At 46.9% G+C, this 27,458-nt stretch overlaps 1 protein-coding gene across 3 annotated transcripts; it reads right to left on the reverse strand.

The window, feature by feature from the left end:
- Positions 1 to 2,127: 2,127 nt before the first annotated feature.
- Positions 2,128 to 27,361, reverse strand: STAMBP (STAM binding protein). Of its 3 annotated transcripts, none has more exons than XM_032229164.1 (11): positions 27,254 to 27,302; positions 26,608 to 26,667; positions 25,290 to 25,503; positions 24,271 to 24,346; positions 21,859 to 21,954; positions 9,006 to 9,369; positions 7,761 to 7,885; positions 6,848 to 6,985; positions 5,974 to 6,086; positions 5,020 to 5,119; positions 2,128 to 2,858 (listed from the first exon to the last, which is right to left on the reverse strand). In XM_032229164.1, the coding sequence occupies exons 3-11, from the start codon at positions 25,490 to 25,492 to the stop codon at positions 2,802 to 2,804; spliced, it is 1,272 nt and encodes a 423-aa protein (XP_032085055.1). In that variant the 5' UTR covers positions 25,493 to 25,503; positions 26,608 to 26,667; positions 27,254 to 27,302; the 3' UTR covers positions 2,128 to 2,801. The 3 variants fall into 3 exon arrangements, with proteins under 3 accessions (XP_032085055.1, XP_032085056.1, XP_032085054.1); XM_032229165.1 differs by lacking the exon at positions 27,254 to 27,302 and adding an exon at positions 26,914 to 27,229; XM_032229163.1 differs by lacking the exon at positions 26,608 to 26,667 and having other exon boundaries at positions 27,254 to 27,361.
- Between the last annotated feature and the right edge of the window lie 97 nt (positions 27,362 to 27,458).

A 27,458-nucleotide genomic window follows, 5' to 3' on the forward strand; every position in this document is an offset into this window, starting at 1 on the left:
GAAAGGGAAAAGAAGGTGGTGTCAAAACAGGCGAAGGATGGTAAACAAAGCAATCCAAACAGTAGGTTATAACCCTCTAAATGGAACGACAAATGTGTAAGAATGGCAAACTTACAAAAGAATAATATCTATGTGAAAGTATGCCTAGAATTGTATATAGAGAACAACAGTTTCTGAAATGCCTCCTCCCCTTCTTGGTGCAAATCCAGTTGTCAGCCAGGTGTAGGGACACTCTCTGGTAGGATCCATTCTGGGGGTCCCCCCCTCCCTTTAATCCACCTGCATGGGCCAGGCATCCTTGGCCTCCTGGCTGGTCCCCCTGTGGCTCCGGGTGGCACAACCTATTTCCTGCCCAGCTGTGATGAAAAGGATCTGCAACCCTAGGAGAACGAAGAGCCTCCAGAGATCCAACCAGATGCGCAGAAACTCCCCGTTGCCTTTTTAAGGGAATGTGCCCCAGAGACAGAGGCTCCTTGGAGGGGGGGCGGGCATCAGGGGAGAGGAAGGCTAGCAAAGCGCAGAGCCTGTCAAGAGGGATCAGGGAGCAACTCCTTCCCAGAGTTTCCCATCTGCCTCCAAACTGGAGGAGAGGGGCTTGGCATTATGTTCCACAGGCAGCAAAATTCACCTCCAAATCCGTGACTTCAACCACAAAAGACAGACTTGCAGGGGGTGGGGAAAATGTGGCCCCGTAAAAACAGGCAATTTAATTAAAATCCAGTTTCACTTCCCTTTGCAAACGATGCCCTTTCACACACACCCTCTTTCTGTCAATGTGTTCATTTCCATCTACACAAGATTACAGACGAAATATGGAAATTCCAACCGGCTCCAGCCAGAAAGCCGAATTGGGGGAAGAGAGCTGTGGGAATCCTGGCCCGTCTTTGGATGTATCCGTCAGGCGAGACTGCCCAGGAAGGAAGGCGGCACCTAATGAACTTGCCCCCAGGAATTGAGCGTCAGAAAGTGTCCATGTAAGACAGGGGTGTCCAAACTTGGGAACTTTAACTCCCAGAATTCCCCAGCCAGCTGCTTCAAGCAGAAAACCATGGTTCCTCCACCCCACCCCTTAATCTCTTGAGCCCAGAGTGGCCCCTATTTGCATTTTCCTCTTAAGCCAAGTCTTAAAAATTCCCAAGTTTGGACACCCCTGATGTTAAGAGGATGGAGGCGGATGGAATGAGTCTTAAGAGGGAGCGGGCAGTGGGAGTAGGAAGCTCAATCCCCAACAGCAAAGTTCTGTCCAGGGCACCAAAACCCGCTCTTACGCCTGTAAACAAGGATATACAAGCAAATCTGCAAAATTAGTGCAGTCCATCGAGCCACAATTGGCCTGTTTTGCAACGAAGGCATTTGTCCAGAAATGCTATGTGTTTTCATGCCTCTCTCTGCAGAAATATTTATACCTAATTATGAATGAATGAAGCCACTGGAGAAAATCAGGAATTAGGAAGGGCCTCACTGAGGATCAGCTGCTATTAAGAAACAATTATGGAGGTCAGGTGCATGTTTTGGGTGCTCTTTCCCCTTTGGGGTAGGAGAAGATCACAGCAGCTGCAACACGAGGGGAATTTATTGGGCTTCAGCACATGCTTTGCATCTTCCACTAGGCTGCTCTGCAGCTGAGCATCTCCAGGTCCACAGCAGGAATTGGGCTCAATCGCTCAGGCCCAAATTTAAACTGTGTTGGTTGATATAGTTGGTTGATATAGTTGGTGACAAACACTAGCACATCATCATCATTCTTGATGGTTAGATATAATTCCTAGAGCAGCACATTTAGAGTAACTTGAGGATATGGCCAGGTGGCTAAATTGGGAGATTTCCTCTTAATTGATCTCATCTATTCTCTTTCGATTTATAGCACGGAAAAGGCGCCTAAAAGCCAATTGAATACAATGAAGATGATTTCTTAAGAGAGCATTTTGATATCACATCCTTTTCTGCACTTGGGCTACACAGGATAGTTTAGTTTAGTCCTTCAAAGGCTTTAAAAGCCCCGCTATAGAAAAATTTAATTTAGATTGAAACATTTTGGTAAAATGCAAATTCCTAAAAAGGGAGATATTGGTAACAAAAAAACCCCTAGTTAGTTATTTCTAGAAACTTCTTTGATTCTCTCTTCTTAAATACATGAACTCTTCCTTTGGAACAAGGTGCCATTATCCAGGGCACTAACCCCCAGGCTGTGGCAAGCGAGCCATGCTGCTCACATGGAACCATTCCCCCCCACACATCCACAAAACTGGAAAGGTTGGGGACCACTGATCTAGGGAAGAGCCATCTAAAACCAATAGACAATAGCCTGATTTTCTTGGTGGGCACTTCCTTCAGCACAAAACTTGCTTTATTACTGCTCACTGAGGTCAAAATTTTGGCACAGCACAGTTGAGCGTAAGAATTCCAACCCATTGATAGGATGGATGTTTCCCAAGAACGTGCGAGAGTCAATATTAATATAAGAAGGATGGATGTTCTCAGAGTCAAGCCACAGACTTCCAAGAATTGTTCCTCTTTGTCTGTGCCTCTGTGTGTGTCTTCTGGTTTGTTGGGAAACCTCAGTCGGCAGCCAAGACGAGCCGTTATTGAGGGCATTAGGGTTAATTTTAGTTTATAATTTTGCTTTAGTGATTCTCAGCGATGCCCCAAATTATTATTCATATGTGATCAAAGAGAAGGCAAAATTCCTTTGCTGTGTTACAGGTATGATTCTGGGGATCACTGCACAGAAAGTGAGAGAAGCAACCGAAAATTAGCTTTGAGGAGGACAGGAAGAGCTGATAAGAGATACAAAGGTAGCTTCATCGAAGGTCCAGCACCGTCACTTCTGCTTCCGTGACCGTCACATGGTTGCAAGTCTGAAAGAGAAAAAAGAAAACCATGACAGTTTGGAAGAAAGTAGAAACAGAATGAATGAATTCTCCCTCGAAGACACGGCCGTCTCGCCCTTTGCCTGAAAAGATGCTGTTTGCCCGCTCCGTAGATGCTGCCTTAGGCCTGACTTTCCAGACCCTTTTTGTCCAATTTTCAACATTTCCTTCCCAGAGAAAGTTGTTGAGAAGATGGTCATGCAGCAGCTCCAGAGAGTCCTGGAAGCAGCAGATGATCTGGAGCCCTTTTGGTCTGTATTCAGGCCGGGGAGGAAGAAAAGCAGGGGCCGTGTCCTTCAGGTGGGATTGGAAAGGGCTTCTTAGCCTCTTGACAGCTTTGGATACCACCAACCGTGGCGTCCTTCGCATTGGCTCCCGAGGCTGGAAGTGGGGCGGGGGGGATTGTGTTGTCCTGGTTCTCTTCTCTCCTCTGCAGCCAGTTCCAGTCAGTCAGTGGTGAGGAGGAAGAGGGTTGCCGTACTCCCCTTACTCTAATTTAACCACTATCCAAAGCCTCTGGGGAAGGTCGCTCAACAGCACTGGATGAGGCACGAAGACGACACCCAGCTTTGCATTTCCCTCCCAGATGCTCCAAGGGATGCTGTGGGGATCCTGCTTTGGCCTTTGGAGGCTTGGATGGGAAATAGCAGCTTCAGCTCAGCCCCAGAATGACTGAGGGCCTGGGGTGTTTAGGACCCCTGCTTCCAGGGACCTTCCAGCTCTTGTTCTGGATGGAGTGGGGCTGCCCCAAATATTCCTGGACTCGTGGCTTTTGTCTGAGGAAGTGGCAGCTGTGGCCAGCAGGGCCTTTGTGTAACTTGGTGTAATGGGCCAGCTGCACCTGTTCCTAGACTGGGAGGTGCTCTGTTCAGAGACACGCATGGTGTCTCTTGTGCAGCCTCTAGAAGCTAGAGCTGAAGCAGAGCGCAGAGGCCCAGCAGTTGTGTCTGCTTCTCCATCAGAACAGTTAACACCTCTGCTCTACCAGTTGAATTGACTGCCACTGTCATCCCAGTTCCAATCTAAAGCACGGGGAGGACCTGCGGAATGGGATCTGGCAGGCCCAGGAAGAAGCCTCTGCGTCCCGGGGCCTGCCCTTTAGAACATCCCCATTGGGAGGGATTTGGTTGGCCCTCGCCCTACTGGGTTGGGGGCATGTCTTAAAAGACCCCCTTCTACCACTGGGCTTGGGGATATGGGTGCGTGCTGGAGCCTGTACAATGGTTGCACTGATGGTTGCTGGTGGTTTCTTTTACCTCAGTGCCTGATTGTGTAGCTTGGCTTTTATATTGCTTTTAGTTCTTTGGTGTTTTTTTTAAATGATGAGCTGCCCAAAGCCATGGGTAGGAGATGGGTAGCCACCTAATTTGACATAACAAATAAATAAATTGTGGCACACTTGTGGGTCCTAGAATTTAGAATTGGCTAAACATTTTATGAGACGCTTACCCAAGAGAGTGGGTGACTGTTTGCCCTCCTCACTGGCTGCCAAGTTCAGGCATATGCAACTTACTCTGAGATTTACTCCTTCATACTCAGAGAAGCAGACAGAAAATCAAACATGAAACAAAGAAGATATCAAAGTCAAGGGAAGAGGATGCCTGGTGGTTGACCAGCTGTTGAAATGTATGTCCGGTTGGCCCAGTTTAGCTCCAGATAAAATAATCTGAGATGTTTATTTACTGACATATCAGAGCTAGTTTCTTATTGCTATTGGGGGGGGGGACACTTCCTAAAAGCACTTTGATTTGGAGTCAAATCTACGGCCGTTGGACACATTTTTAGGAAGCTTTGGAGGTAGAAAATTTAGAGAGGAGGCTAGAAGAGATGAAAAAAGGTTGTTTTCTGACAGGAACGAGCTGAGAGCATTTTGTCATTAATATCCCACGGCTTTATTTATTTTGAAAATGTGTCAGGCTGTCCAACTCCACAACACCACTGAATGAAGTATAGTAAAAAGAACCAAATCCTACAACTAAGGGGAGAAACACCTCCTCCCAAACACCAGAAGAAGGGCAACTGTTAAGGCAGGATGGACTCGCCCCGCCTTCCGAGTCACGTCTGTGGAAAGACCTTCTCCCTGGACTTCCAGATGGAGCCTTGAGAAGCAGCTGCAAGTGGAAGGGCCCAGCTTCTCTCAGCTACTTACAGTAAAGAGAGGAGGATCCTTGCAGTGGGGATGGAATCCTTTTTGTCTGCAGGAAGAGATCTCCTCCATCCCATGGTCTGTCAGTTTAAAGAATCCAGTCCTAAAAAAAACAGTAATGGTGGACAGAATCAGCTGGCCCCAAACACTGCCAATGGCCTCGGGGCCAAGGATAGCATTGAGTTCAGAAGAAGAGAGGAGGAGAGCTGTACCTTGAAGAAACCGCTCCAAAACTGAAAAAAACCCTTCTACCTACAAAACCACAACCCCGTTTATCTGCAATAGGGACCATTCTTTACACTTTGCCCTTCTGGGCTGCCAACCTTCTCGATTTCGGCTAAGTTTTCCCCAACAGGTAGACTGGAACAGAAATGGAATTTGCATAGGATTTGAACAAAACTAGGCTCACTAATGAGCTGCTTAAATTGAGCTGGGCTCCCTCTGAATCACAATCTTCCCTAACTTCATTAGTTATTCAGGGAGGCACAGAGTGCCTCTGGAATGTGGTGCTTGTCCCTTAAAGCAATAGGAATAGAATAGGATTTTATTGGTCAAGTGTGATTGGATACACAAGGAATCTATTTCCGGTGCAGTAGCTCTCAGTATACATGCAAAGCAACAGAATCATTACCATCATCATCAATCATCCCAATAAGGTGGTAGGAAGTGAAGAAGATAATAACAAGGTTAAGTGGTAATAGTGCATACTATATGGGGAAATACACACAGACATTAGACAGCACTGTGAGAATTAGGAGTATGGCAGATTGATGGTGCGAAGGGAAAAACCTTCTGTGTCTGGTTGTTTTGGCATGCAGTGCCCTGTAGTGCCATCGCAAGGGGAGGAATTGAAACAGTTGGTGTCTAGGATGTGAGGGATCTGTAGTGCCAAATGCAACCCTGTGATCTGACTCAATCTCACAACCAGATTGAGATATACACCATCCAGTAACTTACTCTTGATACTTCGGTGAACAAACGATAGCTATAGACTCTGCCAGCATCATTTGATAGGAGCAATGAGTGTGCAAATCCACACTGGAAAGGAAAGCCGTTTGAGTAGGATGAGTCTAAGGGAAGAAAAAGAACAGGGCAAATGTTAAAATGAAGCTAGAATCAGGGCATTTTTCCATTCTGTTTTTTAAAAGGCTGAACAATTTTTTTTCTTCTGTACTTTCTGGAGATAAGCATTTTTAAGCAGTGTTCCTTAATCTATTGCTGTTTTTTGTTCTCAAAAATATACTTTTGTGTACAATTCTGAGACACCTGGGCATTCCTGTTTACAGATAGCTTTCGTATATAGTGAGGGGAAAAGATCCAAATTGTGGAAAACATGAACTTCTAGAAAGATGAACAAGGAAAGGCAGCTTTTGCAAGCTGTGATCAACATTCCCATAAGAGGACTCCTGAGTAGGGAGAAGCTGCAAGACTCACAGGAGTTTCCCCTACTTATGGGAACGTTGATCACAGCTTGCAGAAGTCCGCCTTTTCTTGTTCATCTTTCTAGAAGTTCATGCAAATGAGAGAGAGAGAGGGGGGGGGGGAGGGAGGGAGTGAGTGAGTGAGGGAGGAAGGGAGGGGGAGGGGGAGGGAGGGAGGGAGGGAGAGAGAGGGAGGGAGGGAGAGAGAGAGAGAGAGAGAGAGAGAGAGAGAGAGAGAGAGAGAGAGAGAGAGAGAGAGAAGCCCCTGGGGCCAGCACAGACACCCGGAAGAAGCGTCCAGGAAGAGGCTGTGCAGCCCCCAGGTTCTTCCTCTGCCCTGGAGCCATTCTCTCTGGGGGCATCAAGAGGCTCCTCCTTAGGCAGCTTTGGGAGCCTGGAAGGAGGCTTACGTGGATCCATCCCAAGGTGATCAGGCTGTTCTGGTCCTGGATGAGGAAGAGCTCCTCCTCACTCTCGGTGTTGCAGTAGTCGGGGCCTCCGTGCTGCTTAGGAACAATGACGTGGGTTATTGTGAATTCATTCCTCATCTGACGGGGGAGAGAAATAAGGCCAAGTGTCATTGGGGGCGGGGGGGGGGAATCAACAAATAGCTTTTTCAGATAAATGGTTGATAGGCAGGCATCCCCTGGTCCCCAACCTTTCCGGCTTTGCAGAGCAGCGAGGGAGGGGGACAGGAAACACTTCTGTGAGTGGCAGGCGCCTGCACATGTGTGTACACCTCCATTTATGTGAGGGGTGGGCACTTGAGTGCGCATGAGGTGCCATTTACAGGAACACTTCTGGACAAAAGGCTGCCCAGTCTCTTCTTAAAAACCTCCAGTGATGGAGCACCCACCACCTTGGAAAGCAAGCTGTTCCACCAATTGTCCCAACTGTGAGGAAATTTCTCCTTAATTCTCGATTGGAACTCTATCAGCTTTGTTGCTCTTCTCTACATTCTTTCTAGAGTCTCAGCCTCTTTTTTGTATCTTGGTGTTTTCCCTGAACTTACAGGGCAAATTTCTTACCATTTGCAATTCACTCTGGGCCTAAATAAATTAGGAACTCCTGAATAATAATGTGTAATCATGAGTCAGACTTAAATTACAAAAATCCATTATGAAAGGCAACAGTTTCTAAAAGTAACAGGACCAAAATATGACCTTATATTCTGACTACTTGGGCCTGCTTCTGTCTCGTATCTTTGCAAACTCCCTTCAAAGATGAATGGTGAGACCTGCATTCCTGTTTAGGGTATTTCCAAATGACCAAGTTACCGTTTGGGAGAACTTTATGGATTTAGGATTTATGCCATCACCTTACCAGCTTCCCACAAAGGATCCCACACGTCTCCACACCTCTGGCTGTATTTGCATCTGCCAACTGCAGAAATTTATGGCACAGATGGCTGGAGACAACAATGTGGCGAAGACCATCTATAACTGCGCCTGGAAGGAAAGAGCAAAGTCACATGGTGGAAAAAGCGGAGTCCCAGCCTAGCCAGCCCCAATTTGCTGATTTGCCAGGTAAGAGACAATTTTGTTCCTCATAAGCTCCGCCTACCACCCAAAAGGCAGAGTCTAGCAGCCTCACTTGATATTTGTAAAACAGGGCACAGCAAACTCCTGCCAAAAATAATTAGCTAACCTACAGCTGTGCTGGAAATCTTTTTCCAAAGTGGTTTTGTGCTATTTCCTGTGGTTTTTTTTAAAACTGTTGATGGAGATCCTCCGTCCTCCAGGTCACGGTTGTTCCAAAGGTGCTTTTTCAGGAGGCAATTGGATTTTCTGGTTTTTCTTTGCAGTTGTTTCTCTTTCAAAGTTTTTTTTTCAAAGTTTCCTTTTTAACTTTCAATAAAAGTAAAACTAATCTATTACAAAAACAGATCACTGCAGCTGCACCATCTACAACCTAGAAAATTGGCGGGGGGGGGGGGAGGGTGAATCTGAAAACCTTTTAGTGACACGAATGAGGGAGGGATCCAGTATTATTGCCAGGACCCTCCAGTTGGTTAGAGGTAAACAGTGAAGGGCCTCACCTGGCCAAACCTGGTGGAAAAACTCTCTCCAAGGCCAAATGACCTAAACCTTAGCCGCCCCGTTTTCTCAGAAGAAGGAGCAGGGTGGCAAACAGGATGGGCCTTCACCTGGAGACTCTAATAGGTGCCTCTGAGGCCACAGCTCCTTTCCAGGCCACCTTTCTTAGAAGGCAGGTGGCAAGAATCTACTCTGGGATAGGGACACAATACTATTGGCCAATTGGAGACTGGAGAGAAGCACCTAGAAGAACTTTTCAAGAAGATTTGACTTTGGGAGAATTTAAATTTTGGAAAACAAGAGATTTCAAATGGCAAAAGAAATGCCAAGCAATCCCAGATATTCTGCCAAGAACCTTCCAGTTCATTAGAATTAGTATATTTAAATAGATCAATTTTTGGCATCTTAAGCATTCCCTCGTCTGCCCCAAAGGAATTGGATTGTGCGGGGAGAGGGGATTATTTGGAGCAATTCTGACGAGGCTGCCACTGCGTTCCCTAGAAGCTCTACCAAATTCATTCCAAAACATAACTGTTTTCGGAGTTCCCCAAAGTGCCAGGTTTTAGCGATCTGTCCACTATGGGTAGCCCTGGCAGTCCACTTCCTCCAGCGGGGCTCAAAGGTTGACCAGCAGACATAAGAGTTTGGGGGTCGGTGGGGGGCTTAAGCACGCCAGGTATTAAGGGACCCTCCGAGGGGCCCAGAGTTGCTGTCCCAAATTGCTGCACCACTCTCAGGCGCTCCTTCTCCAGCTCCTGGCGCCTGATCATGTCTTCAAAGGCATGGAACTGCTCCTGCTCGGCCTGCTGCTGCTTCATGCGGGCCACTCTCTGCCTCTCCTCCTCCAGCTGCTGCTGTAGGGCCAAGGTGCGAGCAAACGCCTCCTCTTGCTTCTTCTGGAATGGGAAGAAGAGTCAGCAGGTCAAGTGGGAAATGACAGGGGGAGCAACTCTCTTTGGACATCTCCTTCCCTTGTCTGGCCTGCAGCCATCTTTTCTTTTGGATCTTTGGCCTGCCACACTTTCTATTCTTCTACTATGCATTTTCTATGGTGGGAAAATGGGAGGGGGAAATGTACGGAGTTAGATGCTAGATAGCCATAACAAAATTCTTTCTAGAAAGCAAGGTCATCCTTTGTCTTTGCACCTCTGCACCTGATCGGAACTGGATGGGTGGAACTGCCAGCATGTCAGTGGAAGATTGGACCATGGGATGGGCTTGTGGGTGTTGGGGGCATGATCTTGAACTTTCAACTGGGTGGGGAAAACCGGGAAGCTTTCAGATTCGGGTTTTCCCAGATGTGTCAATATGGCTCTCTTAATAAATTGGTACTTTAAGCAACACTTTGCCTTGGACTCTGATTTACTTTTGGATGCTATTTGGAGCCCTGACATCCCTAGCAGCAAAATCTTGGCTGAAAACTGAGCAAGGTTTGCGGAGCAGAGCTCATCTTATGGAGAATTCGAATTCGATCCACTAGTTAATTCAACTCATTAGGGCAATTGGCTCATAAAGCAGCCATATATATAGTATGTGTGTGCGTGTGTGTGATATATAGAGTCCTCCGGGATTGGGCGGCCTATAAATCTAATAAATTGAATTGAATTGAATATATATATAAAGTCACAACCCCTGGTATGCCCAAATATGGGAGGAAGGTCACACTTCCATTCTCTGTCCTTCGGCTCGTCACAAGAGACCATCCAGACAGAAACCCAATATTTTTTTTTACTGTTGCCTTTTTGTTACATTTGTTCTATTTATATGGCTAGCTGATGAGAGCTAAATAGCTTGAAATAGATCTATACTAGTCTCCCTTTATTTATTTATCAGCATAAATATAACATACATATATATATAACAAAGGCAACAGTAAAAATATTGGGTTTCTGTCGTGATGGACTCTTGTGACGAGCCGATTGACAGATGATGGAAGCAGTTAGCTTCCTCCCATAATTGGGGCTTACCAGGGGTTGTAAAAATCTAATAGATACCTTCCACCCTGGCTTCGCTGATAACGGATAAGAGCCTGTGGCCTAATGGCTAAGATCTCTGCCTAGTATGCCTAGTATGCAATATAGTCCAGGTTCAAATCCCAGTAAGGGTATGGCTAGCTGATGAGAGCTAAATAGCTTGAAATAGATCTATACTAGTCTCCCTTTATTTATTTATCAGCACACAAAAAAACAAAAAAAACCCACAAATATAACAAAGGCAACAGTAAAAATATTGGGTTTCTGTCGTGATGGACTCTTGTGACGAGCCGATTGACAGATGATGGAAGCAGTTAGCTTCCTCCCATAATTGGGGCTTACCAGGGGTTGTAAAAATCTATACATACATACATACATACATACATACATACATACACACACATATACATATACATACATACACACACACACATATACATACATACAAACATACATACACACACACACACACACACACACACACACACACACACACACATACATATAGACAGATACATATAGACAGATACATATATATACTGGTCTTGTTGCATTCGGGTCTTTTCCCATGTAAGATTGAGATTGTCTTGGCAACATTTCGGCGAGGTCTCACTCGCCATCTTCAGGCTGAGTTTTGGGCTTAAAGCGTGGTCAGAGCTGCCGTCTTTCTATAAATCTTGGTAGGGGGTGTGTGCCTCCTGGCTTTGTTTCAGTAAGGGGAATGATTGGTTGTGTGGTTATATCATGATTGGTAGATTGGTGCGGATTGGTGCTAGCTGTGTGTTCATTGTTGTTTTGTGTTGTAACAGCCTGGGTGGTGGGTGGGGCTCGTTTGTTGACAAGGGCTGGTTTCCAGATGTCTGGGAGGCATCGTCACGTTTATTCATGTTGTGGGGGTGTTTCCCTATTTCGATAGCTTCCATAATTAATCTCTTGTTGAAGTGTTCTGTTTTGGAGATTAACCTGGTTCCTTCAAAATGAATTTCATGTCCTGTAGCTTTAAGGTGCTGGAAAAGGGAGGAAGTTTTTTTCTTTTTTTTCTTACTGCATTCTTGTGTTCTGTGATGCATGCATTTATTCTCCTGTTTGTTTGTCCTATGTATGTTGCAGGGCAGATTTTGCATGGTATTTTGTAGAATCCTTGGTTTTCTAGCTGGAATTTGTCTTTGGGGTTTCTTAAGATGTTAGCTATTTTTTGGTCAGTGTTGAAGGCTGTCTTGATATTGTGTTTGTGGAGAATTTTTCTGATTTTATCTGGTTGTGTGATTGTATCATGATTGGTACATTGGTGCTGGCTGTGTGTATGTTGTTCTTTTGTGTTGTAACAGCCTGACTGGTGGGTGGGGCTCGTTTGTTTACCAGGGCTGGTTTCCAGATGTCTGACAGGCGTGAGGCATCGTCACGTTTAGTCATGTTGTGGGGGTGTTTCTCTATTTCGTTGCCAAGACAATCTCAATCTTACACGGGAAAAGACCCGACTACACACACACACACACACACACACAGAGTTTGCATTGTTTTAACTCTGCCTTTCCATTTATGTTTATTTATTTATTTATTTATTAGACACATTTATATGCCACCCAATCCCGAAGGACTATGTTAGGACGATGTTAGGAGGAAAATGGTTAGAAAAGCTAATGCACAAAAGGAAACTGGGTTGGAAGAGGCACTAAAAGCAATTTAATAAGTAGAAAGACAGGGAGAGGAGGGAGGAGAGATGGAACTGGTGCTGGGACTAAATGGAGAGTAATAGGGCTTTATCAAGAAACAATTAGGCCAGGCCAACCTGTCTCCCTTTTCTGATAAAATGACTGGTTTAAGCCATCATGGAACAACCGTTGACTTACCTGAACGGTCCTTCTATGTGCGCTGTGAGGGGAATCCAAGCATGGGTTAATTTTGTCCATTAGCCTAGAGACGAAGTTATGCAAATTGCTGGCCACGCCTCCTCTGACTGGACTGGTTCAGTTTTGTACGAAGGATCAGCCAATTCGAGAGAAGCAAAAGGAAGTCTAGAAGTCAAGGTAAGTCAGGATGTCATAGGAAAACATGGAAGTCCAGGCCCAGGACAGCCGAAACCAAGGGAAGTTTTGGAATCCCCTCCCAGCGCATATAGAAGGACCGTTCAGGTAAGTCAACGGTTGTTCTCCTGTGCGCTGCTTGAGGAATCCAAGCATGGGACATGCCAAAGCAATAGACTTCAAGGGCTGGAGCGAGGCTGGTCTGGTGCCCTAGCCGAAGAAGCTACCCTTTGCAGCACGCGCCATCCAACATCCACCTTGTAGTGGCGGATAAAGGGTGACACCGATGACCAGGTCGCTGCCCTGCAGATGTCTTCCACCAAGGCTTGCGTTGCCCAGGCCGCCGTCGTGGCTGCACTCTTGGTAGAATGGGGTGTGATGCGACTGGAAACCGGTCAGGACTGACAGTCGTAGGCAAGGACAATACACGCCTTCAACCAGCAGCCGATAGTGTGGGACGATGCCTTTTGCCCCATGGTGCCTGGTTGGAAAGACACGAACAGGGCCTCCGTCCTTCTGAACAATGCCGTGGTCACACGTGAACAACGGACATCGAGGTGATGCCAACGCCGTTACTGGGGGGGTGAGACGGATGTGGGCAGAAATCTGGGAGAGTGATCTCTTGTGACCTGTGGAACCATGAGTTGACTTTTGGAAGGAACATTGGGTCCAAACGTAAGATGACCATGCTCGGATTGGGAGATGCATAGGTCGTCCCGGACGGAGAGCGCTGCCAATTCGGTCACACGTCTAGCCGATGTGATGGCTACTAAAAAGATGGTCTTAAGAGTCAGTAACCAGAGGGACATGGTCCAAATAGGCTCAAATGGAGCAGCTGTGAGGGCCTTGAGAACCAGGGAAAGGTCCCATGTGGGGTAACGATGGACCATGGGTGGGCTTAGGTTCGATGCACCTTTCAGGAAGGCCCGCATCCCTGGGTGTTGTGACAGGGAGTGATCCCGCCCACCACCAATCACGGTAGATGAAGCCGTGATCTGGTGGTGGAGGGTGTTAGATGTTAAGCCCCTGTCCATGCCCATCTGTAGAAAATCTGATACCTGTGGTATGGTCACCTTGGTTGGATCTGTATCTGTAGCTCGACCCCACTTGCAGAAGGCACACCAGGAGGCCTCATAGATACGGGTCGTCGTCGACTCAGGATTGCCCGCTCACATGCCACGCGGCTAATTGTATTAGTTGTGGGTTCAGATGAATGAGGGCCCTTTGCGAGAGGAATATCCAATCGTCCAGGATCCTCCATGGGCACGAGAGTGACAGATGGACAAGGTCGGCATACCAGGGATGCCTCGGCCACATTGGTGCGACCAGAAGTACCCCCGCCCATCCCCCTAGAATCTTCTGGATGACTAGCAGTACAATTGGTAGGGGCGGGAAGACATAAAGGAGGCCCTCTGGCCAAGGACTGCGAAGGGCGTTGGTGGCTTCTGCCCCGGTACCTAAAACTGGTGTAGAATCACGGCAGGTGTATATTGTCGGGTTGAATGAACAAATCCACCTATGGTTGACCAAAGCCGTTGAAGAGCTCTTGGAACAGGGCTGGGTGTAACCACCACTTTGCCTGATCCATCGTGGCCCTGCTCAACCAATCTGCTTGGACGTTTGCGGTGCCCGATATATGCTCCGCTCGGATTGACAACAGATGGTTCTCCGCCCAGTGGTGTAGACGTTCTGCTTCCATCATCAGAGATTTGGATCGCATGCCCCCCTGGCGGTTGATATGCACCTTGGAGGCCACATTGTCGGTGAGTATCAACACATGGTTGGATGTGACCAGGTCTCGAAACTCACGGAGGGCTAGGCGGATAGCTCGTAGCTCCAGCCAATTGATGCTGTTCCGCAGCTCCCAGGCAGTCCAACGACCTTGTGCCACTCGATCCAGGACGTGGGCTCCCTACCCGAATTGGCTCGCATCTGTTGTAACTATGTTCCGCTCCGGTTCCTTGAAGAGGCATCCCTTGAGGATTCGGGACGACATCCACCAACAGAGGAACAGGGACACCTTGGTCAGTAAGCGAGTTCTGGTCTGAGAATGACTGGTATGGGCCCTCCGAAAGGGGAGGAGAAACCACTGGAGTGGTCGCGCAAGGAACCTCACCCAAGGGACAATGTCTATGCAAGATATTTGAATTGAATTGAATTTATTGCATTTATATGCCGCCCTTTTCCCCAAAGGGGACTCAGGGCGGCTCACAATCCAAGTCAGATATCATCTTCTCCAGAAGTTGGACAATACTGCGAGGGAAGGTGACCTCTGATTGGACACTTGACTCACCAGGGACTGTAGATTTCATTGCCTCTCCTGAGAGAGGGACACAACACACGTTTCCAAATCGATGACCGACCGAGATGCAGAAGAGATGTGGTCGGGTGCAGGTGGCTCTTTGGGAAGTTCAGTACAAAGCCATGATCTTGTAAGGTTGTCAGCATCCCTCCATTATATAATTAGGAAAGAAAGACCAAGAGATTCCAGGTATTGGAAATCAAAAGTACTTTTACTAATTACAAATGGTTAGCGAGCAGTTGCGAAGCGAAGTCTGTTTAATTAGGCGCGAAAGCAATTGATATATAGAATAGTCCATTCCCCACCCCTTGGGATCATAGCCTCAGGCCAATCATAAGTCCTTCAAGTGTCAGGTGTGAGATAACTTCAAAAGACATCACGAAGATGGAATGTCGAGGCCGTTAGTCCAGGCGGGAAGCACTCACGCATGCGTAATCCAACCATCTGGTAAATACTAGAACATTCCTCCAGCACATCGAATAACCCCTCCCAAATACCAACCCTCCCTCCCCGTCTCATGACAGCTGAAGCAACCGCAAGGCAGAAGCTGACATCCGGCCGTCCCCCGGAAAAAGGCTGTCAGGCCTAGAAAAAAAACAAACGAACAGACAAACAACAAAACAGAAAAAGAAAAAAGGGGGGGAGAGAAAATTAAGGCTTGTCAGGGTAAGCAGCATAAAATTTCCGAAGCAGTCGGGGAGCCCGAACATGGGATTTATCAACCCATTCCGTGTGGGAGGGAGGAAAATGCTTCCAAGCCACCAGGTATTGGATGCGATTACGGTGCTTGCGGGAATCAAGAATTTCATGAACTTCGAAGTGACGTTCCCCATCAACTAGCAATGGAGCAGGCGGAGGGTCATCAGGGGGGCGCAAGTGGGAAACCCGAACAGGCTTGATGAGGTTAATGTGGAACACCGGGTGGATCCGGTTGAGGTGTTTGGGTAAGTGTAAACGAACAGAGACAGGATTGATGACCTTTACAATGGGGAACGGCCCCACATATTTGGGCCCCAACTTCTTTGATTTCTGCGTTGTGTGCAGGAACTTTGTTGACAAATAAACCAAATCACCAGTCCGGTATTCATAGGGCTGAGAGCGTTTCTTATCCGCTTGTTTCTTATGGGCCCTATGCGCAGCGTCCAAAGTGGAGAGGGTCAACGGCCAAACACGACTGAGACGCTCACTCCAGTCCGCAACTGAGGGAACCTGCGGTTGGTCCCGAGGCAATTCAGGAATAGGAACAAAATCCTGACCGTAAACGACCCGGAAAGGGGTGAAACCCGTGCTGGAATGAACAGAATTGTTGTAGGCCACCTCAGCATGTGGTAACAAGTCCACCCAATCATCCTGTTGATAATTGATGAAACAACGTAAATATTGCTCAAGAACGGAATTAGTTCGTTCACATCCGCCATTAGTCTGAGGATGGTAGGCGGAGCTAAGGCCCTGGGCGGAGCCAATACGTTTGAGAAACTCCTTCCAGAAATTAGATGTGAATTGGACACCACGATCAGAGATGATGCGATCGGGCACTCCATGCAAACGGTAAATGTGGGAAATGAAGAGTTTAGCCAGCGCCTTAGCGGAAGGAATTTTGTGGCAAGGCACGAAATGAACTTGCTTGGAAAACAAGTCGGTGACCACCCATATGACCGTATGCCCCTGGCTTTCGGGGAGCTCAACAATAAAGTCCATAGAAATCTCCTTCCAAGGGGCAACCGGGCGAGCGACAGACTGGAGCAGCCCTTGTGGTTTCCCCGGCGGTCTTTTAGCGGTTGCACAAACTGGGCAACTGGCCACATAAAGTTCAATGTCCTTTTTCAACCAGGGCCACCAGAATTGCCTCTTCACTAGATGCAAAGTTTTCACGAATCCAAAATGACCCGCCAATCTGGAATCATGTGCGCGACGAAGGACCACGAGGCGTAGGGAGGCGGGGATGTACAATTTGGCGCCTATCCACGGCAGATCATCCCTCATAGTGCACTCGTCTCGATGGTTCAGGAACCAGTCGTCGTGAGGAAGCGCTAGCTTGAGGTCAGAAAGAAGATCTTGAGGCACATCCTTTTTGGCGCGGGTCTGCTGGCGCGTGACCATTGGAGCCGCTAGGAGCGGTTGGACGATGCTCAGTTTAGAGCAATTATATTGAGGAAGTCTGGACAAGGCATCTGCCATGAAATTTCCCCCCCCCGGGATATACTTAAGTGTGAAATTGAAACAGTTGAAATATTGGGCCCAACGCATTTGTTTGGGGGAGAGACGGCGTGGCGTTCTCAAAGCTTCCAAATTCTTGTGGTCAGTCCACACCTCAAACGGGTGCTTAGCGCCCTCCAGGAAATGGCGCCACGTGGTCAGGGCCCAACGGACCGCAAAAGCCTCTTTCTCCCAAACTGCCCAACGTCTCTCCGTGTGTGTGAGCTTTCGGGAGGTGTACGCGCAAGGTTGTAGGTTACCTTGGTCGTTGGCTTGCAACAGGATGGCCCCAACGGCGACGTCGCTGGCGTCAGCCTGGATGACGAACGGCCAGTCCAGGTCAGAATGCTTTAGCACTGGCTCAGCGGCAAACAGACGTTTAAGTTTTTCAAAAGCCGCCTGGCATTCCATGGTCCAGTCCAGAGGCTTGTTAGGTTTAGGTTTCGCTCCCCCTTTGACTTGAGCAAATTAGTTATAGGAAGTGCAATTTTAGCAAAAGAAGGAATGAACTGACGGTAGAAATTAGCAAAGCCCAAAAATTTTTGTAACTGTTTACGAGTTTTGGGCGCGTCCCATTCAGTGACTGCCCTCACCTTCTCAGGGTCCATCTCAATGCCGGCAGGGGAGATGCGATATCCCAGGTAGTCAATTTTAGTTTGGTGAAATTCACACTTAGACAATTTGGCATAAAGATCAGCGGCTCGGAGTTTTTTCAAAACAGTGCGCACAAGAGTGACGTGTTGGTCATAAGTGCGAGTATAGATAAGGATATCGTCCAAATATACAATAACTCCTTTGTAGAGATGGTCATGCAAGATCTCATTGATTAATTGCATGAAGACTGCAGGAGCCCCCTGCAGGCCAAAAGGCATGACCCGGAACTGGAAGCAACCAAGAGGGCAGTTGAAAGCAGTCTTCCATTCGTCTCCCTCCTTTATGCGGACCCTATAATAAGCTTCCCTGAGGCCCAACTTAGTAAAAATGTGGCCCTTCCCCAGCTGGGCCAACATGTCCTTCATCAACGGGAGTGGGTAGACATTCTGAGCTGATATGGTGTTCAAGTTTTTAAAATTCACACATAGACGAAGAGAGCCATCTTTCTTTTCACGGAAAAGCACCGGGGCGGCCACTTTGGGGCGAGCAGGTTCAATGAAGCCACGTTCCAAATTTTTATCAATGAAAGTCCGCATTTCCTCCATCTCCCTGGGTGACATGGAATATATTTGGGGTTTTGGTAGCTTAACCCCGGGTAAGATGTCAATGGAGCAGTCAGTAGGCCTGTGGGGTGGCAGTTTGTCGGAAGACTTTTCGCTGAAAACCTCCTTAAGGTCCCAATACTCTTTAGGAATTTTCTCCTCTCCATCAATCCTCTCCTGCCCTCTAGCGGCCACTTCAGGAGTGTCAGTCATAGGTTTCCCAGGAGTGCCCTCCCCCTCCGGAGGCTCCTTTGTGCGAATGCGCAAGCGGCCTGTCCGCCAATTTATGTGAGGGTTCCACTTCCGGAGCCAAGGGAGGCCTAAAATTAGTGGCCTGTCCATGCCAGGCGCAACTACAAAAGAAATTAGTTCAGTGTGGGAACCCATCTTCATTTCCAAGGGCTCCGTAAAGAAATGGGCGGGTCCCCCCCCCCCCGCAATGGATCCATCTATCTGGTAAAACACAATGGGGGTTTTCAAAGTACACAATTTGAGACCCAATTTTTCCACCATGGCCGGGTTGATCATGGATCGGGAGCAACCCGAATCGAGCAAGGCGTGAAAGGTTGCTGGTTGCCCCTCAGGGGGAACTTTTAACTCTATGGGGATTAGCAGGGGCCCTTTGTTTGAACTCACCCAATGAGGCGATGTGTCGTCATTGGAGTCCTCAGAAGAGGAGGAGTTGGCGTCCGCGTCTCCCTCCAATGCCTGGCCGAAACGGGGGGGCTTGGAGTCCACAGCGAAGGCAGCTTCCTTCTTCCTCTTGTCGGAGGCTCTGCCAGACTTCTCCTTGGGCGGGGGTTGGGCGGTGATGGGTAATTTAGCACGACAGTCGGGGGCGGTGTGCCCCAATTTCCCGCAACGGAAGCATGTTATGGGTCTGGAGAGCACTGAAGGGGCCCCTTTCCCGTCGCCTCTCCGTCTGAATTGCGATTTGCCGCCTGGAGGGGGGGGTGCTCTTAGAAGCTTTCTCCTTCTTCTTCTTTCTCTCCTCTTTGGCGCAACGGAGCCTGTTTAAGTCGAGTTCAGCGTCAGCTGCATGCTCAAAACAAGTGGTCAAACGTCTGGGCAGATTGCGATTGACACACTGCTGATAAATGTCTTCATCTAAGCCCAAAGCAAATTTGTCCAAAAGGGCGTCCTCGCCCCACCCTCTCATGTATTGGGACAGGCATTGAAAGTCCTGGATATATTGGGCGACAGGCCTATCGTCCTGCTCGAGGGTTATAAATTTCAATTTGCTTCGCTTCTCGGTCAAGGGGTCATCAAAGCGACGTCGGAAATCCTCCATAAATCGATTGAAATCCCCCAGGAGGGGAGAGGCAGACATATGTAAAGCCGTGGACCAGGTAGCCGCTTCGCCGTCTAATGATAGGAGAACCATTCTCACCCTCATACCATCCGTCTCAAAATCACGGCCATAAATCTCCATGTAATTAAAAACCTGCATAATAAAGGAGGCCAGGCTGGCAGAATCTCCATTGTATCGCACAGGCAGGGGAGGGATTTTGGCCATCCTGTGCCTTCGGGGAGGTGGGGCCCCCGGTCCAGCAAAACCTCTAGCCACAGGGGGTGAAGCAGGTCGAGGGGGGGGTGAAGCCGCGCGTGGGTACTGTCGTTCCCAGCCCCTCCAGTCTTTCTCATCTTCCCCAACTCTTTCCCCAAAATACCTTTGTCCCCAGTAATCAGGTAATTCACTCCTCTGGGGTTTTCTTACGGCTCCCGTCTCCAGCGTTCGTTGTCGGGGTTGCCTTTGGGTGACCCCTGCATTCCAGCTTGCCTCTTCCTCTCTTTGTCCTACCGAAGTGGACCATCGTGGGGGGGGGGGGTGGATCAGGCTGGCTTGATATTTGTAGTTGAAACAAATCTTCATGAAGCGAGAGGTCGGGAGGTCCGGCCTCGTGAAGCGAAAGTTCGGGAGGGCCGGCCCCGCTGGTATCCACATCACAAGTGGCCCCCTCTTCTTCCCTGACCGGTGAAGACATTTCCTCCCTTCACGGTAGACGTAGGTCTCCTGGAAAGGGTTTTAAAGAGACTTCGCTTCTTGTCAGCATCCCTCCATTATATAATTAGGAAAGAAAGACCAAGAGATTCCAGGTATTGGAAATCAAAAGTACTTTTACTAATTACAAATGGTTAGCGAGCAGTTGCGAAGCGAAGTCTGTTTAATTAGGCGCGAAAGCAATTGATATATAGAATAGTCCATTCCCCACCCCTTGGGATCATAGCCTCAGGCCAATCATAAGTCCTTCAAGTGTCAGGTGTGAGATAACTTCAAAAGACATCACGAAGATGGAATGTCGAGGCCGTTGGTCCAGGCGGGAAGCACTCACGCATGCGTAATCCAACCATCTGGTAAATACTAGAACATTCCTCCAGCACATCGAATAACCCCTCCCAAATACCAACCCTCCCTCCCCGTTTCATGACAGCTGAAGCAACCGCAAGGCAGAAGCTGACAAAGGTGTTGATCATCTGCTGCAGGTCGCAACAAGCTTGGCCCCGGGAAGACGATGTCGTCTAGATAACAATTGACCCTTACGGGAACTGACCTCAGGGAGGCTGCAATCACTGCTAGCAATTTGGTGAAGGCAAAAGAAGGTGGCGAACTGACCTTTCCAGTGAGTAGCGCCGTAGGCAGTAACGCCGTCAATAACAGGTTCCCTGGCCTCAAAGACTTTAGGAATGCCAATTAGTCAATTGCAACCATAAATGAAATGGAACGAACCCATATGCAGGAAAGGTCTGCACAACCGCGAAAGAGATTCAGAAGCTGTCACACAACGGAGTTCTGAGGGAATCCAAGCTGAATAATAATAATGATGAATACTTTTGTCTAATAACCTAGAGAGAAAGGTTTTTGCGTTTCTTAAGGCTGGACTGAGTTAAAAAACTGAACTAGTCCAGTCAGAGGAGGTGTGGCCATCAATTTACATAACTCAGTCGCTAGGCTAATGGACAAAGTTAACCTATTCTTGGATTACTCAAGCAGCGCACAGGAGAAATGCAATGGACATAGTTTGTCATGACTTCAGCAATGTATCCACATTTCTCTCTTTCGTATTCAAGTCCTATTCAGGCTCAACTCTTCTTAGATAGCAATAGCAATAGCAGTAGACTTATATACCGCTTCATAGGGCTTTCAGCCCTCTCTAAGCGGTTTACAGAGAGTCAGCATATTGCCCCCAACAATCTGGGTCCTCATTTTACCCACCTCGGAAGGATGGAAGGCTGAGTCAACCCTGAGCCGGTGAGATTTGAATCGCTGAACTGCTGATCTAGCAGTAGCCTGCAGTGCTGCATTTAACCACTGCGCCACCTCGGCTCTTAATTCAGAATTCAGATTCAGAACCCCGACACCATTAAGCAGCTGTCGTCATTTATACTAAACAATATTCACATTAAATATATGCCACTGTCGTTACATTTAAATTAAATCATTTTTAGTTTTTGTCAAGACCCTACCCACTTTTTATCTTGATGCAGCTTATTTTGTCTCTTGACTGTGGATTCTCCCAGCATCTCCAAAGGTCCTGACTGGGCTTCCTCAGAGCTTTAGCAGACTATTCCCAGACATTAAGGAGAATCAACCCAGGTCAGCATTGCTAGCTTGATAGCCAACTTGTTTGCTTCTGGCTCAGCCAGATTAGAGGCCAAGCACTCCAGCAGCCAAGGCAACAGAGTGGTTACTCACCTTCTGTATATTGTATTCTGCATATTCCTTGTTGTATTTAGCTAAAAGCTCCTTTTTCAATTCCTCTGCTTTAGGGAATGCAACCTCTTTTAGTTTCTGAGTTACGGGGGGAAAATAGCACAAAATTAGACATTTTGAACCAGAACCAGAAGCGGAACAGTGCAGCTTATCAGTAAAAATCCCTAGACCACCATAACAAACACACACAGAAAGAAAGTAGAGGTTTCTAAGCAATTTCCACACTGAAATTCATGGGATCCACCAATCTGGTACTGAAACACGGGGAAAGAGGAGCAAGTCTTCTTATCACAGGGTCTGTCCATTTGAGGCCTCGTTCCAAAACAGAAAGAAAGAAAGAAAGAAAGAAAGAAAGAAAGAAAGAAAGAAAGAAGGAAGGAAGGAAGGAAGGAAGGAAGGAAGGAAGGAAGGAAACAGGATTTTCCATTCCACCTCTCTGAGAAGCCTCCTTTACTGAGGCACAGCTGGGAAAGTCTCAAAAAGGACTATGGAATGATGATTCATTTTAAATCCTGGGAGATTATAGAACCCAGAAACTTGAGGATCTCTACTATTGATACTGTTATCTATCGTAGTAAGAGGTGATAAGATAGGAGGCTTCGTGGCCCGACAAAACCACGCTCGTCAAAATAGCGGTGACAAAACTGCGTCGCTAAAACCGCGGTCATCAGTGCGACATCATCAGCGCGGCGACAACAGCGTGGCGACAGAAGGGCACTTTAAAACAGCGCGCCTTCAGAAAGCCGATTTAAATTAAGGTAAGGGTTAGGATTAGGTTTAGGGGTTTGGTTTAGGGGTTTGGTTTAGGGTTAGGTTTAGCGTGCTGAGCGCTTCGGAAGGCGCGGATTTGGCCTCCGCGCTTATGTCGTCACGCTAGGGTCACCTTTTTCCTTAGCGCTTCGGACGGCGCAGATTTGCCCTCCGCGCTTATGTCAGCACGGATAAGGGCTTCGCGTTTTTTTCGGTGAACCAGGCGGCTTCCTCCTAAAATCCACTTTCAACTCTACTATTTTAAGTGTGTTCAGCTCCACATTGTTCCACCTTCTGTCTATATTCTGAGTCAGATCAATGACTATTACCTGCAAACTTCAATATTTTAGCAGAGGGAAATGCTTCTTCTTCACACATTTGCTGGTTCATTTGCTGAGAGCCAATCTCAGCTTTTCAGAGTAGCTTCTCTTTGCTGCCCTGAATTCCTTTATTAATACATTCCTGGACTGTTTATACATTTTTTAAAGTAATTAAAACAGTATTATCCTTATTTTCAAAATCACCCTAGTTTGATCCGTGGTGTCATGCAATTATGATCCTGGCTTGCTCAAGCTCACTAGGACAATCCCAGTTCAAGTATGACATAAAGTGAGTTGCAGACTAGAAGTAGATGCTTATGCTTTCTTTATAGCCAGAGGACGACAGAGGAGCTGGTAAATCCTAGGCTGCGATGGCGAACCTATGGCACACGTACCACAGGTGGCACGCCAGCCATAAGCTGCAGTGTGCCAGCTGATTTTCGGCTTTCTGGAGGGCCGAGGGAGGCTGTTTCCGACCTCCCCAGGCTTCAGGAAAGCCTCCGGAGGCCGGGGGGGGGGGACTGAAAAATGGCCCCAACGAGCCAACCAGAAGTTTGGGAACGATCTGTTTCCGGCTTCCAGAGGGCCTCCAGAGGGACAGGGGAGGCTGTTTTTGCCCTCCCCAGGCTTCAGGAAAGCCTCCGGAGGCTGGGGAAGGGTCGTGCGTGCATGCGCAGGTGGGCGGGAAGGACTGAATTGGTGTGGGCACACGTGCACGCACGACAGCACACGCACATACACAATTATGGCAGGCGATAAGGAAAAGGTTCGCCATCACTGTCCTGGGGGCTATTCTGCATGTCCTAATAATTCAGAATGAAAGGCATGATGAACAAAAGTGAGCCATGGGCTGCCTTGGCTTGCTTGGAAGAACCGAGGCTTCCCAGCCAGCGTGAAACAAGTGGCAAAGCTGAAATAGTAAATGTGAGATTAAACAGTGATATTCAGTTTCACAGGACGAGGATCATGCTTGTACATCAAACGTATCAGGACTCTCTCAAAAGAGGCCTTCTGAACATACTACCTGGGCAGCCAACTGACTTTTCCCCATTGCCAACGTACAGGGAATTACAAGAAAAACATTTGCATCACTTACTTTCTTATTTTTTTTATATTTATTTATTTATTTATTTATTTCTCAGTTGTAAATGTGTTTTATTTTCCATTTTCATTTTCGTACAGTCACACATATACTGTACAGAACCGGGGCCATATAACATTAAACAATAAACACCGCCATTCCTCTTGTCAATAATACCCCCCAAAATAGAAACCCAATGTACCTCTTCGACCCTCCATACACCCTTTCTTTCGCATCACTTACTTTCACTGTGTCTCTCTTCTCTGGAATGATTGCAGTTTTATATTCACGATGTTTGGGGAGTTTCTCTAAGAAAAGTCTGGGACAGATTAAAAAGTTATGTAACAAAACTGAAAGAAATACAACAAAAATGTCATTATAACAAAGTTGCAATTCTATAGCTATTTGTTTAATGCAATCACACACATACGCACTACATTTATGAGGACCACTAACACTCTTGCTATAGAAGTTAAGACGCTCTTGCCCACTGTTTATATCAGAGGCCTTCAAACTTGGCAACTTTAAGACTTGTGGACTTCAACTCCCAGAATTCTCCAGCCAGCTATGCTGAGTTGAAGTCCACAAGTCTTAAAACTTGCCAAATTTGGAGACCCCTGGTTTAGACAATACAAGACCCTCTAACTCTTTATTCCACTCATTTCTTACTCTCAGGCTACTGTAAATTCTGTAAAACAATTTTCAATTAGGACATTGACATATAAGGGTTGTCAGAACAAGCAAAATAATCTGAATAAGTATTTTTCTCAAGCTTGTATAAATAAAATTTGATAAATGAAGAAGCTTTTCACTTGTACTTTTCAATAACATCATAAAAATAGAAAAAGCAACAGGATTAGAAGTCAATGGCTAATCTGGAAAAAAAAATGTTGGGAAAACGTTGGAAAGTTTTGGTATTTTACCATTTACATGAAATATTCTTCCTTAGTGAGGGTGGCCTTGCTCAAATATGACTATGACAGTTTTATTAATTTCCTAAATCAGGGATGGGGCAATTATTCATCAAGTTAAAACTCAACTGAGAAAAATACTTTGGAGAAATTGTAATTTTGGTCTCTTATGTGTTTTAATTAGATGATCCAAAAGCCAAGGCAAAAACTGACAAACTCATTCAGGCTATAGATAAGTAAGAAGTTTAGTCACATCTGTTACAAATTCCAGGATGTCTAATTTGCAACACAAAGATATTCTAGTGCTCTGTCAGAATAGAGGCTTATGATTGAGCAATGCTTATTTCTTACGTAATGTATTTGTTGTACAATATAAAAGCACGTTCGATGTTGCCTTCTTCAGAATAAATAGTTGCCATCCGGATGATTTCAACACCTGAACGGTAGTATCTTCGTGGTGGAACATCTTCATTCACCTCCACACAACTCCCCATATGAATAAGACCTCTGACCCGTTCCTCTGGGGGCAGGCTGATATCCGCATGGTCAGGCATATAGGTTTAATCTGCAAGAAAAATTAATACGATCTGAATGATATCATTTATATCCAAGTTATTTATTCCATTTATTCCAGCTTCCATATATATATATATATATATATATATATATATATATATATATATATATATATACACATACATACATACACATATACATATATGTATATGTATAACCTTGAATAACAAATGAATGAGGAAAATTTGTATTTGAATCCAAAGCTTGAGGCTCTAGCTTTAGCTTGCTTCAACACACATGATATTAAATAATATTTTTCCCTATCAGCCTTATCTCTGAAAGCAGACAATGGCAACCTAGTCCTACTTAATGCAATTTTCAGTAGGAAAACTTTAGTTGACACATGCTCTTTCAGCACATAGATGCAAAGCACATCCTTCATCACCTAATCCAATTCACTCACTTAGTGAGTTGGTCAGTGTATAGATTTGATAAATAAATAATCGACAAACTACAGAGGCGGGCAATCCTATTATTCATGAGATCTGCTCCTACTGAAGTTCCACCATTCCAGGGTGACTAAATTGTTAATTGTTTAGTAGCTAAATTTACCACTTTCAAAAGAATTTTGTTTCAAGGACTGGTAGGGTATTATGCTTTGTACTCTTATACTTCATGCTTTAGGTCTCAAGGAGGGCTAAACACAGTCTCCTGCTTAGGAAATTGTGGGGAAAAGGCCTTCTGCACCTTGCCCATTTCATGCCGGCTCTGATTGAAGAACACAGAATAAGAGTTAGAAGGAAACTAAAGGTCTTCTAGTCGAACCCCCAGGTGAAGCAGGAGACCCTACATCATTCTGGACTCAGGGCTGCCCAGTCTCTTCTTGAAAATCTCTAGTGATGGAGCACCCACAGCTTCCTAAGTACCATACCATACCATACCATATTCCACGTGGGGTTGGAAAAGGCACACATGCAAAGTCTGGTGTTTGTTCTGAATCCAGCCCAAAATGTGTGGTTCCCCAAATGGGGTTAACGGAGTAAACCATGATTTACATTGCAAGCTGAGCATTTTCTGGTCAGTTTTGACCAGGGCAGGAAGGAGCTGCATCCCATTTGGCCTCCCCCTCAGGGAAATCCCCTCTAAAACCTACCAAGAATGCTTGCAGAAGGACCAGGAGTGGCATGAGAGCAGCCTTCCAGGATTTCAGGGGCTGCCACAAAGAAGGGGGAGGGGTGTCAATATACTTTCCAAAGGCAAGAACGGAAACAATGGATGGAAACTAATCAAGGGGAGAAGCAACTGAGGAGAAACTTCCTAACAGTGAGAAGAATAGAATAGAAAAGAAATATGGAATGGAATAGAATAGGAAGTAGAGTAGAGTAGAATAAGAATAGAATAAATATTGGAATGAAGAATAGAATAAGAATAGAATACTTAATTGTCACTTTGAATGTACCCTAATCAGCACACATTAAAAAGAAATCTGGTGACAGAGCTCTCTCCAAGGGAACGATTGACCAGAGGAAGAGCCTCCCTCCAGAAGTGGCGGGAGCTCCATCGCTGGAGGTTTCGTAGAGAGGAGACTGGACAGTCCCTTGTCCGAAGCCTCTCCTGCCTGAGCAGGGGGCTGGACTAGAAGGCCTCCAAGGCCCCTTTGCCACTCTGTTCTCTTCCTCCCCGGGGTGCCTTCCGCCCGCCCCCGCTGCCCTACAGGCCGCTCGGGACAGCCCTGCCTGCCTGCGGTGCTGGGGCCGCGGGAGGGAAGGCGACAGCCCACCCGCTTCCCGCCCACTGACCTGCACAGGAGTTCCCGGCTGGCAACGGGCCGCAACCGAACCGCTCGAGAGTAGCTTCCGGCTTCTCTAGGCCAGCAGCTCGGACACTGAGATGGGGGGAGGCGGAAGTCGAGTCGAGGAGCTTCCGCTTAAGAAGGCGAACCCGGAAGTTTGTGAGTGCCGGAGGGTTGGCTGCGCTCCCTGGCTGAGGCTTCGTGGGGGTTGC

Source organism: Thamnophis elegans, chromosome 13 (assembly GCF_009769535.1).
Source record: "Thamnophis elegans isolate rThaEle1 chromosome 13, rThaEle1.pri, whole genome shotgun sequence".
In the NCBI taxonomy this organism is placed as follows: Eukaryota; Metazoa; Chordata; class Lepidosauria; order Squamata; family Colubridae; genus Thamnophis; species Thamnophis elegans.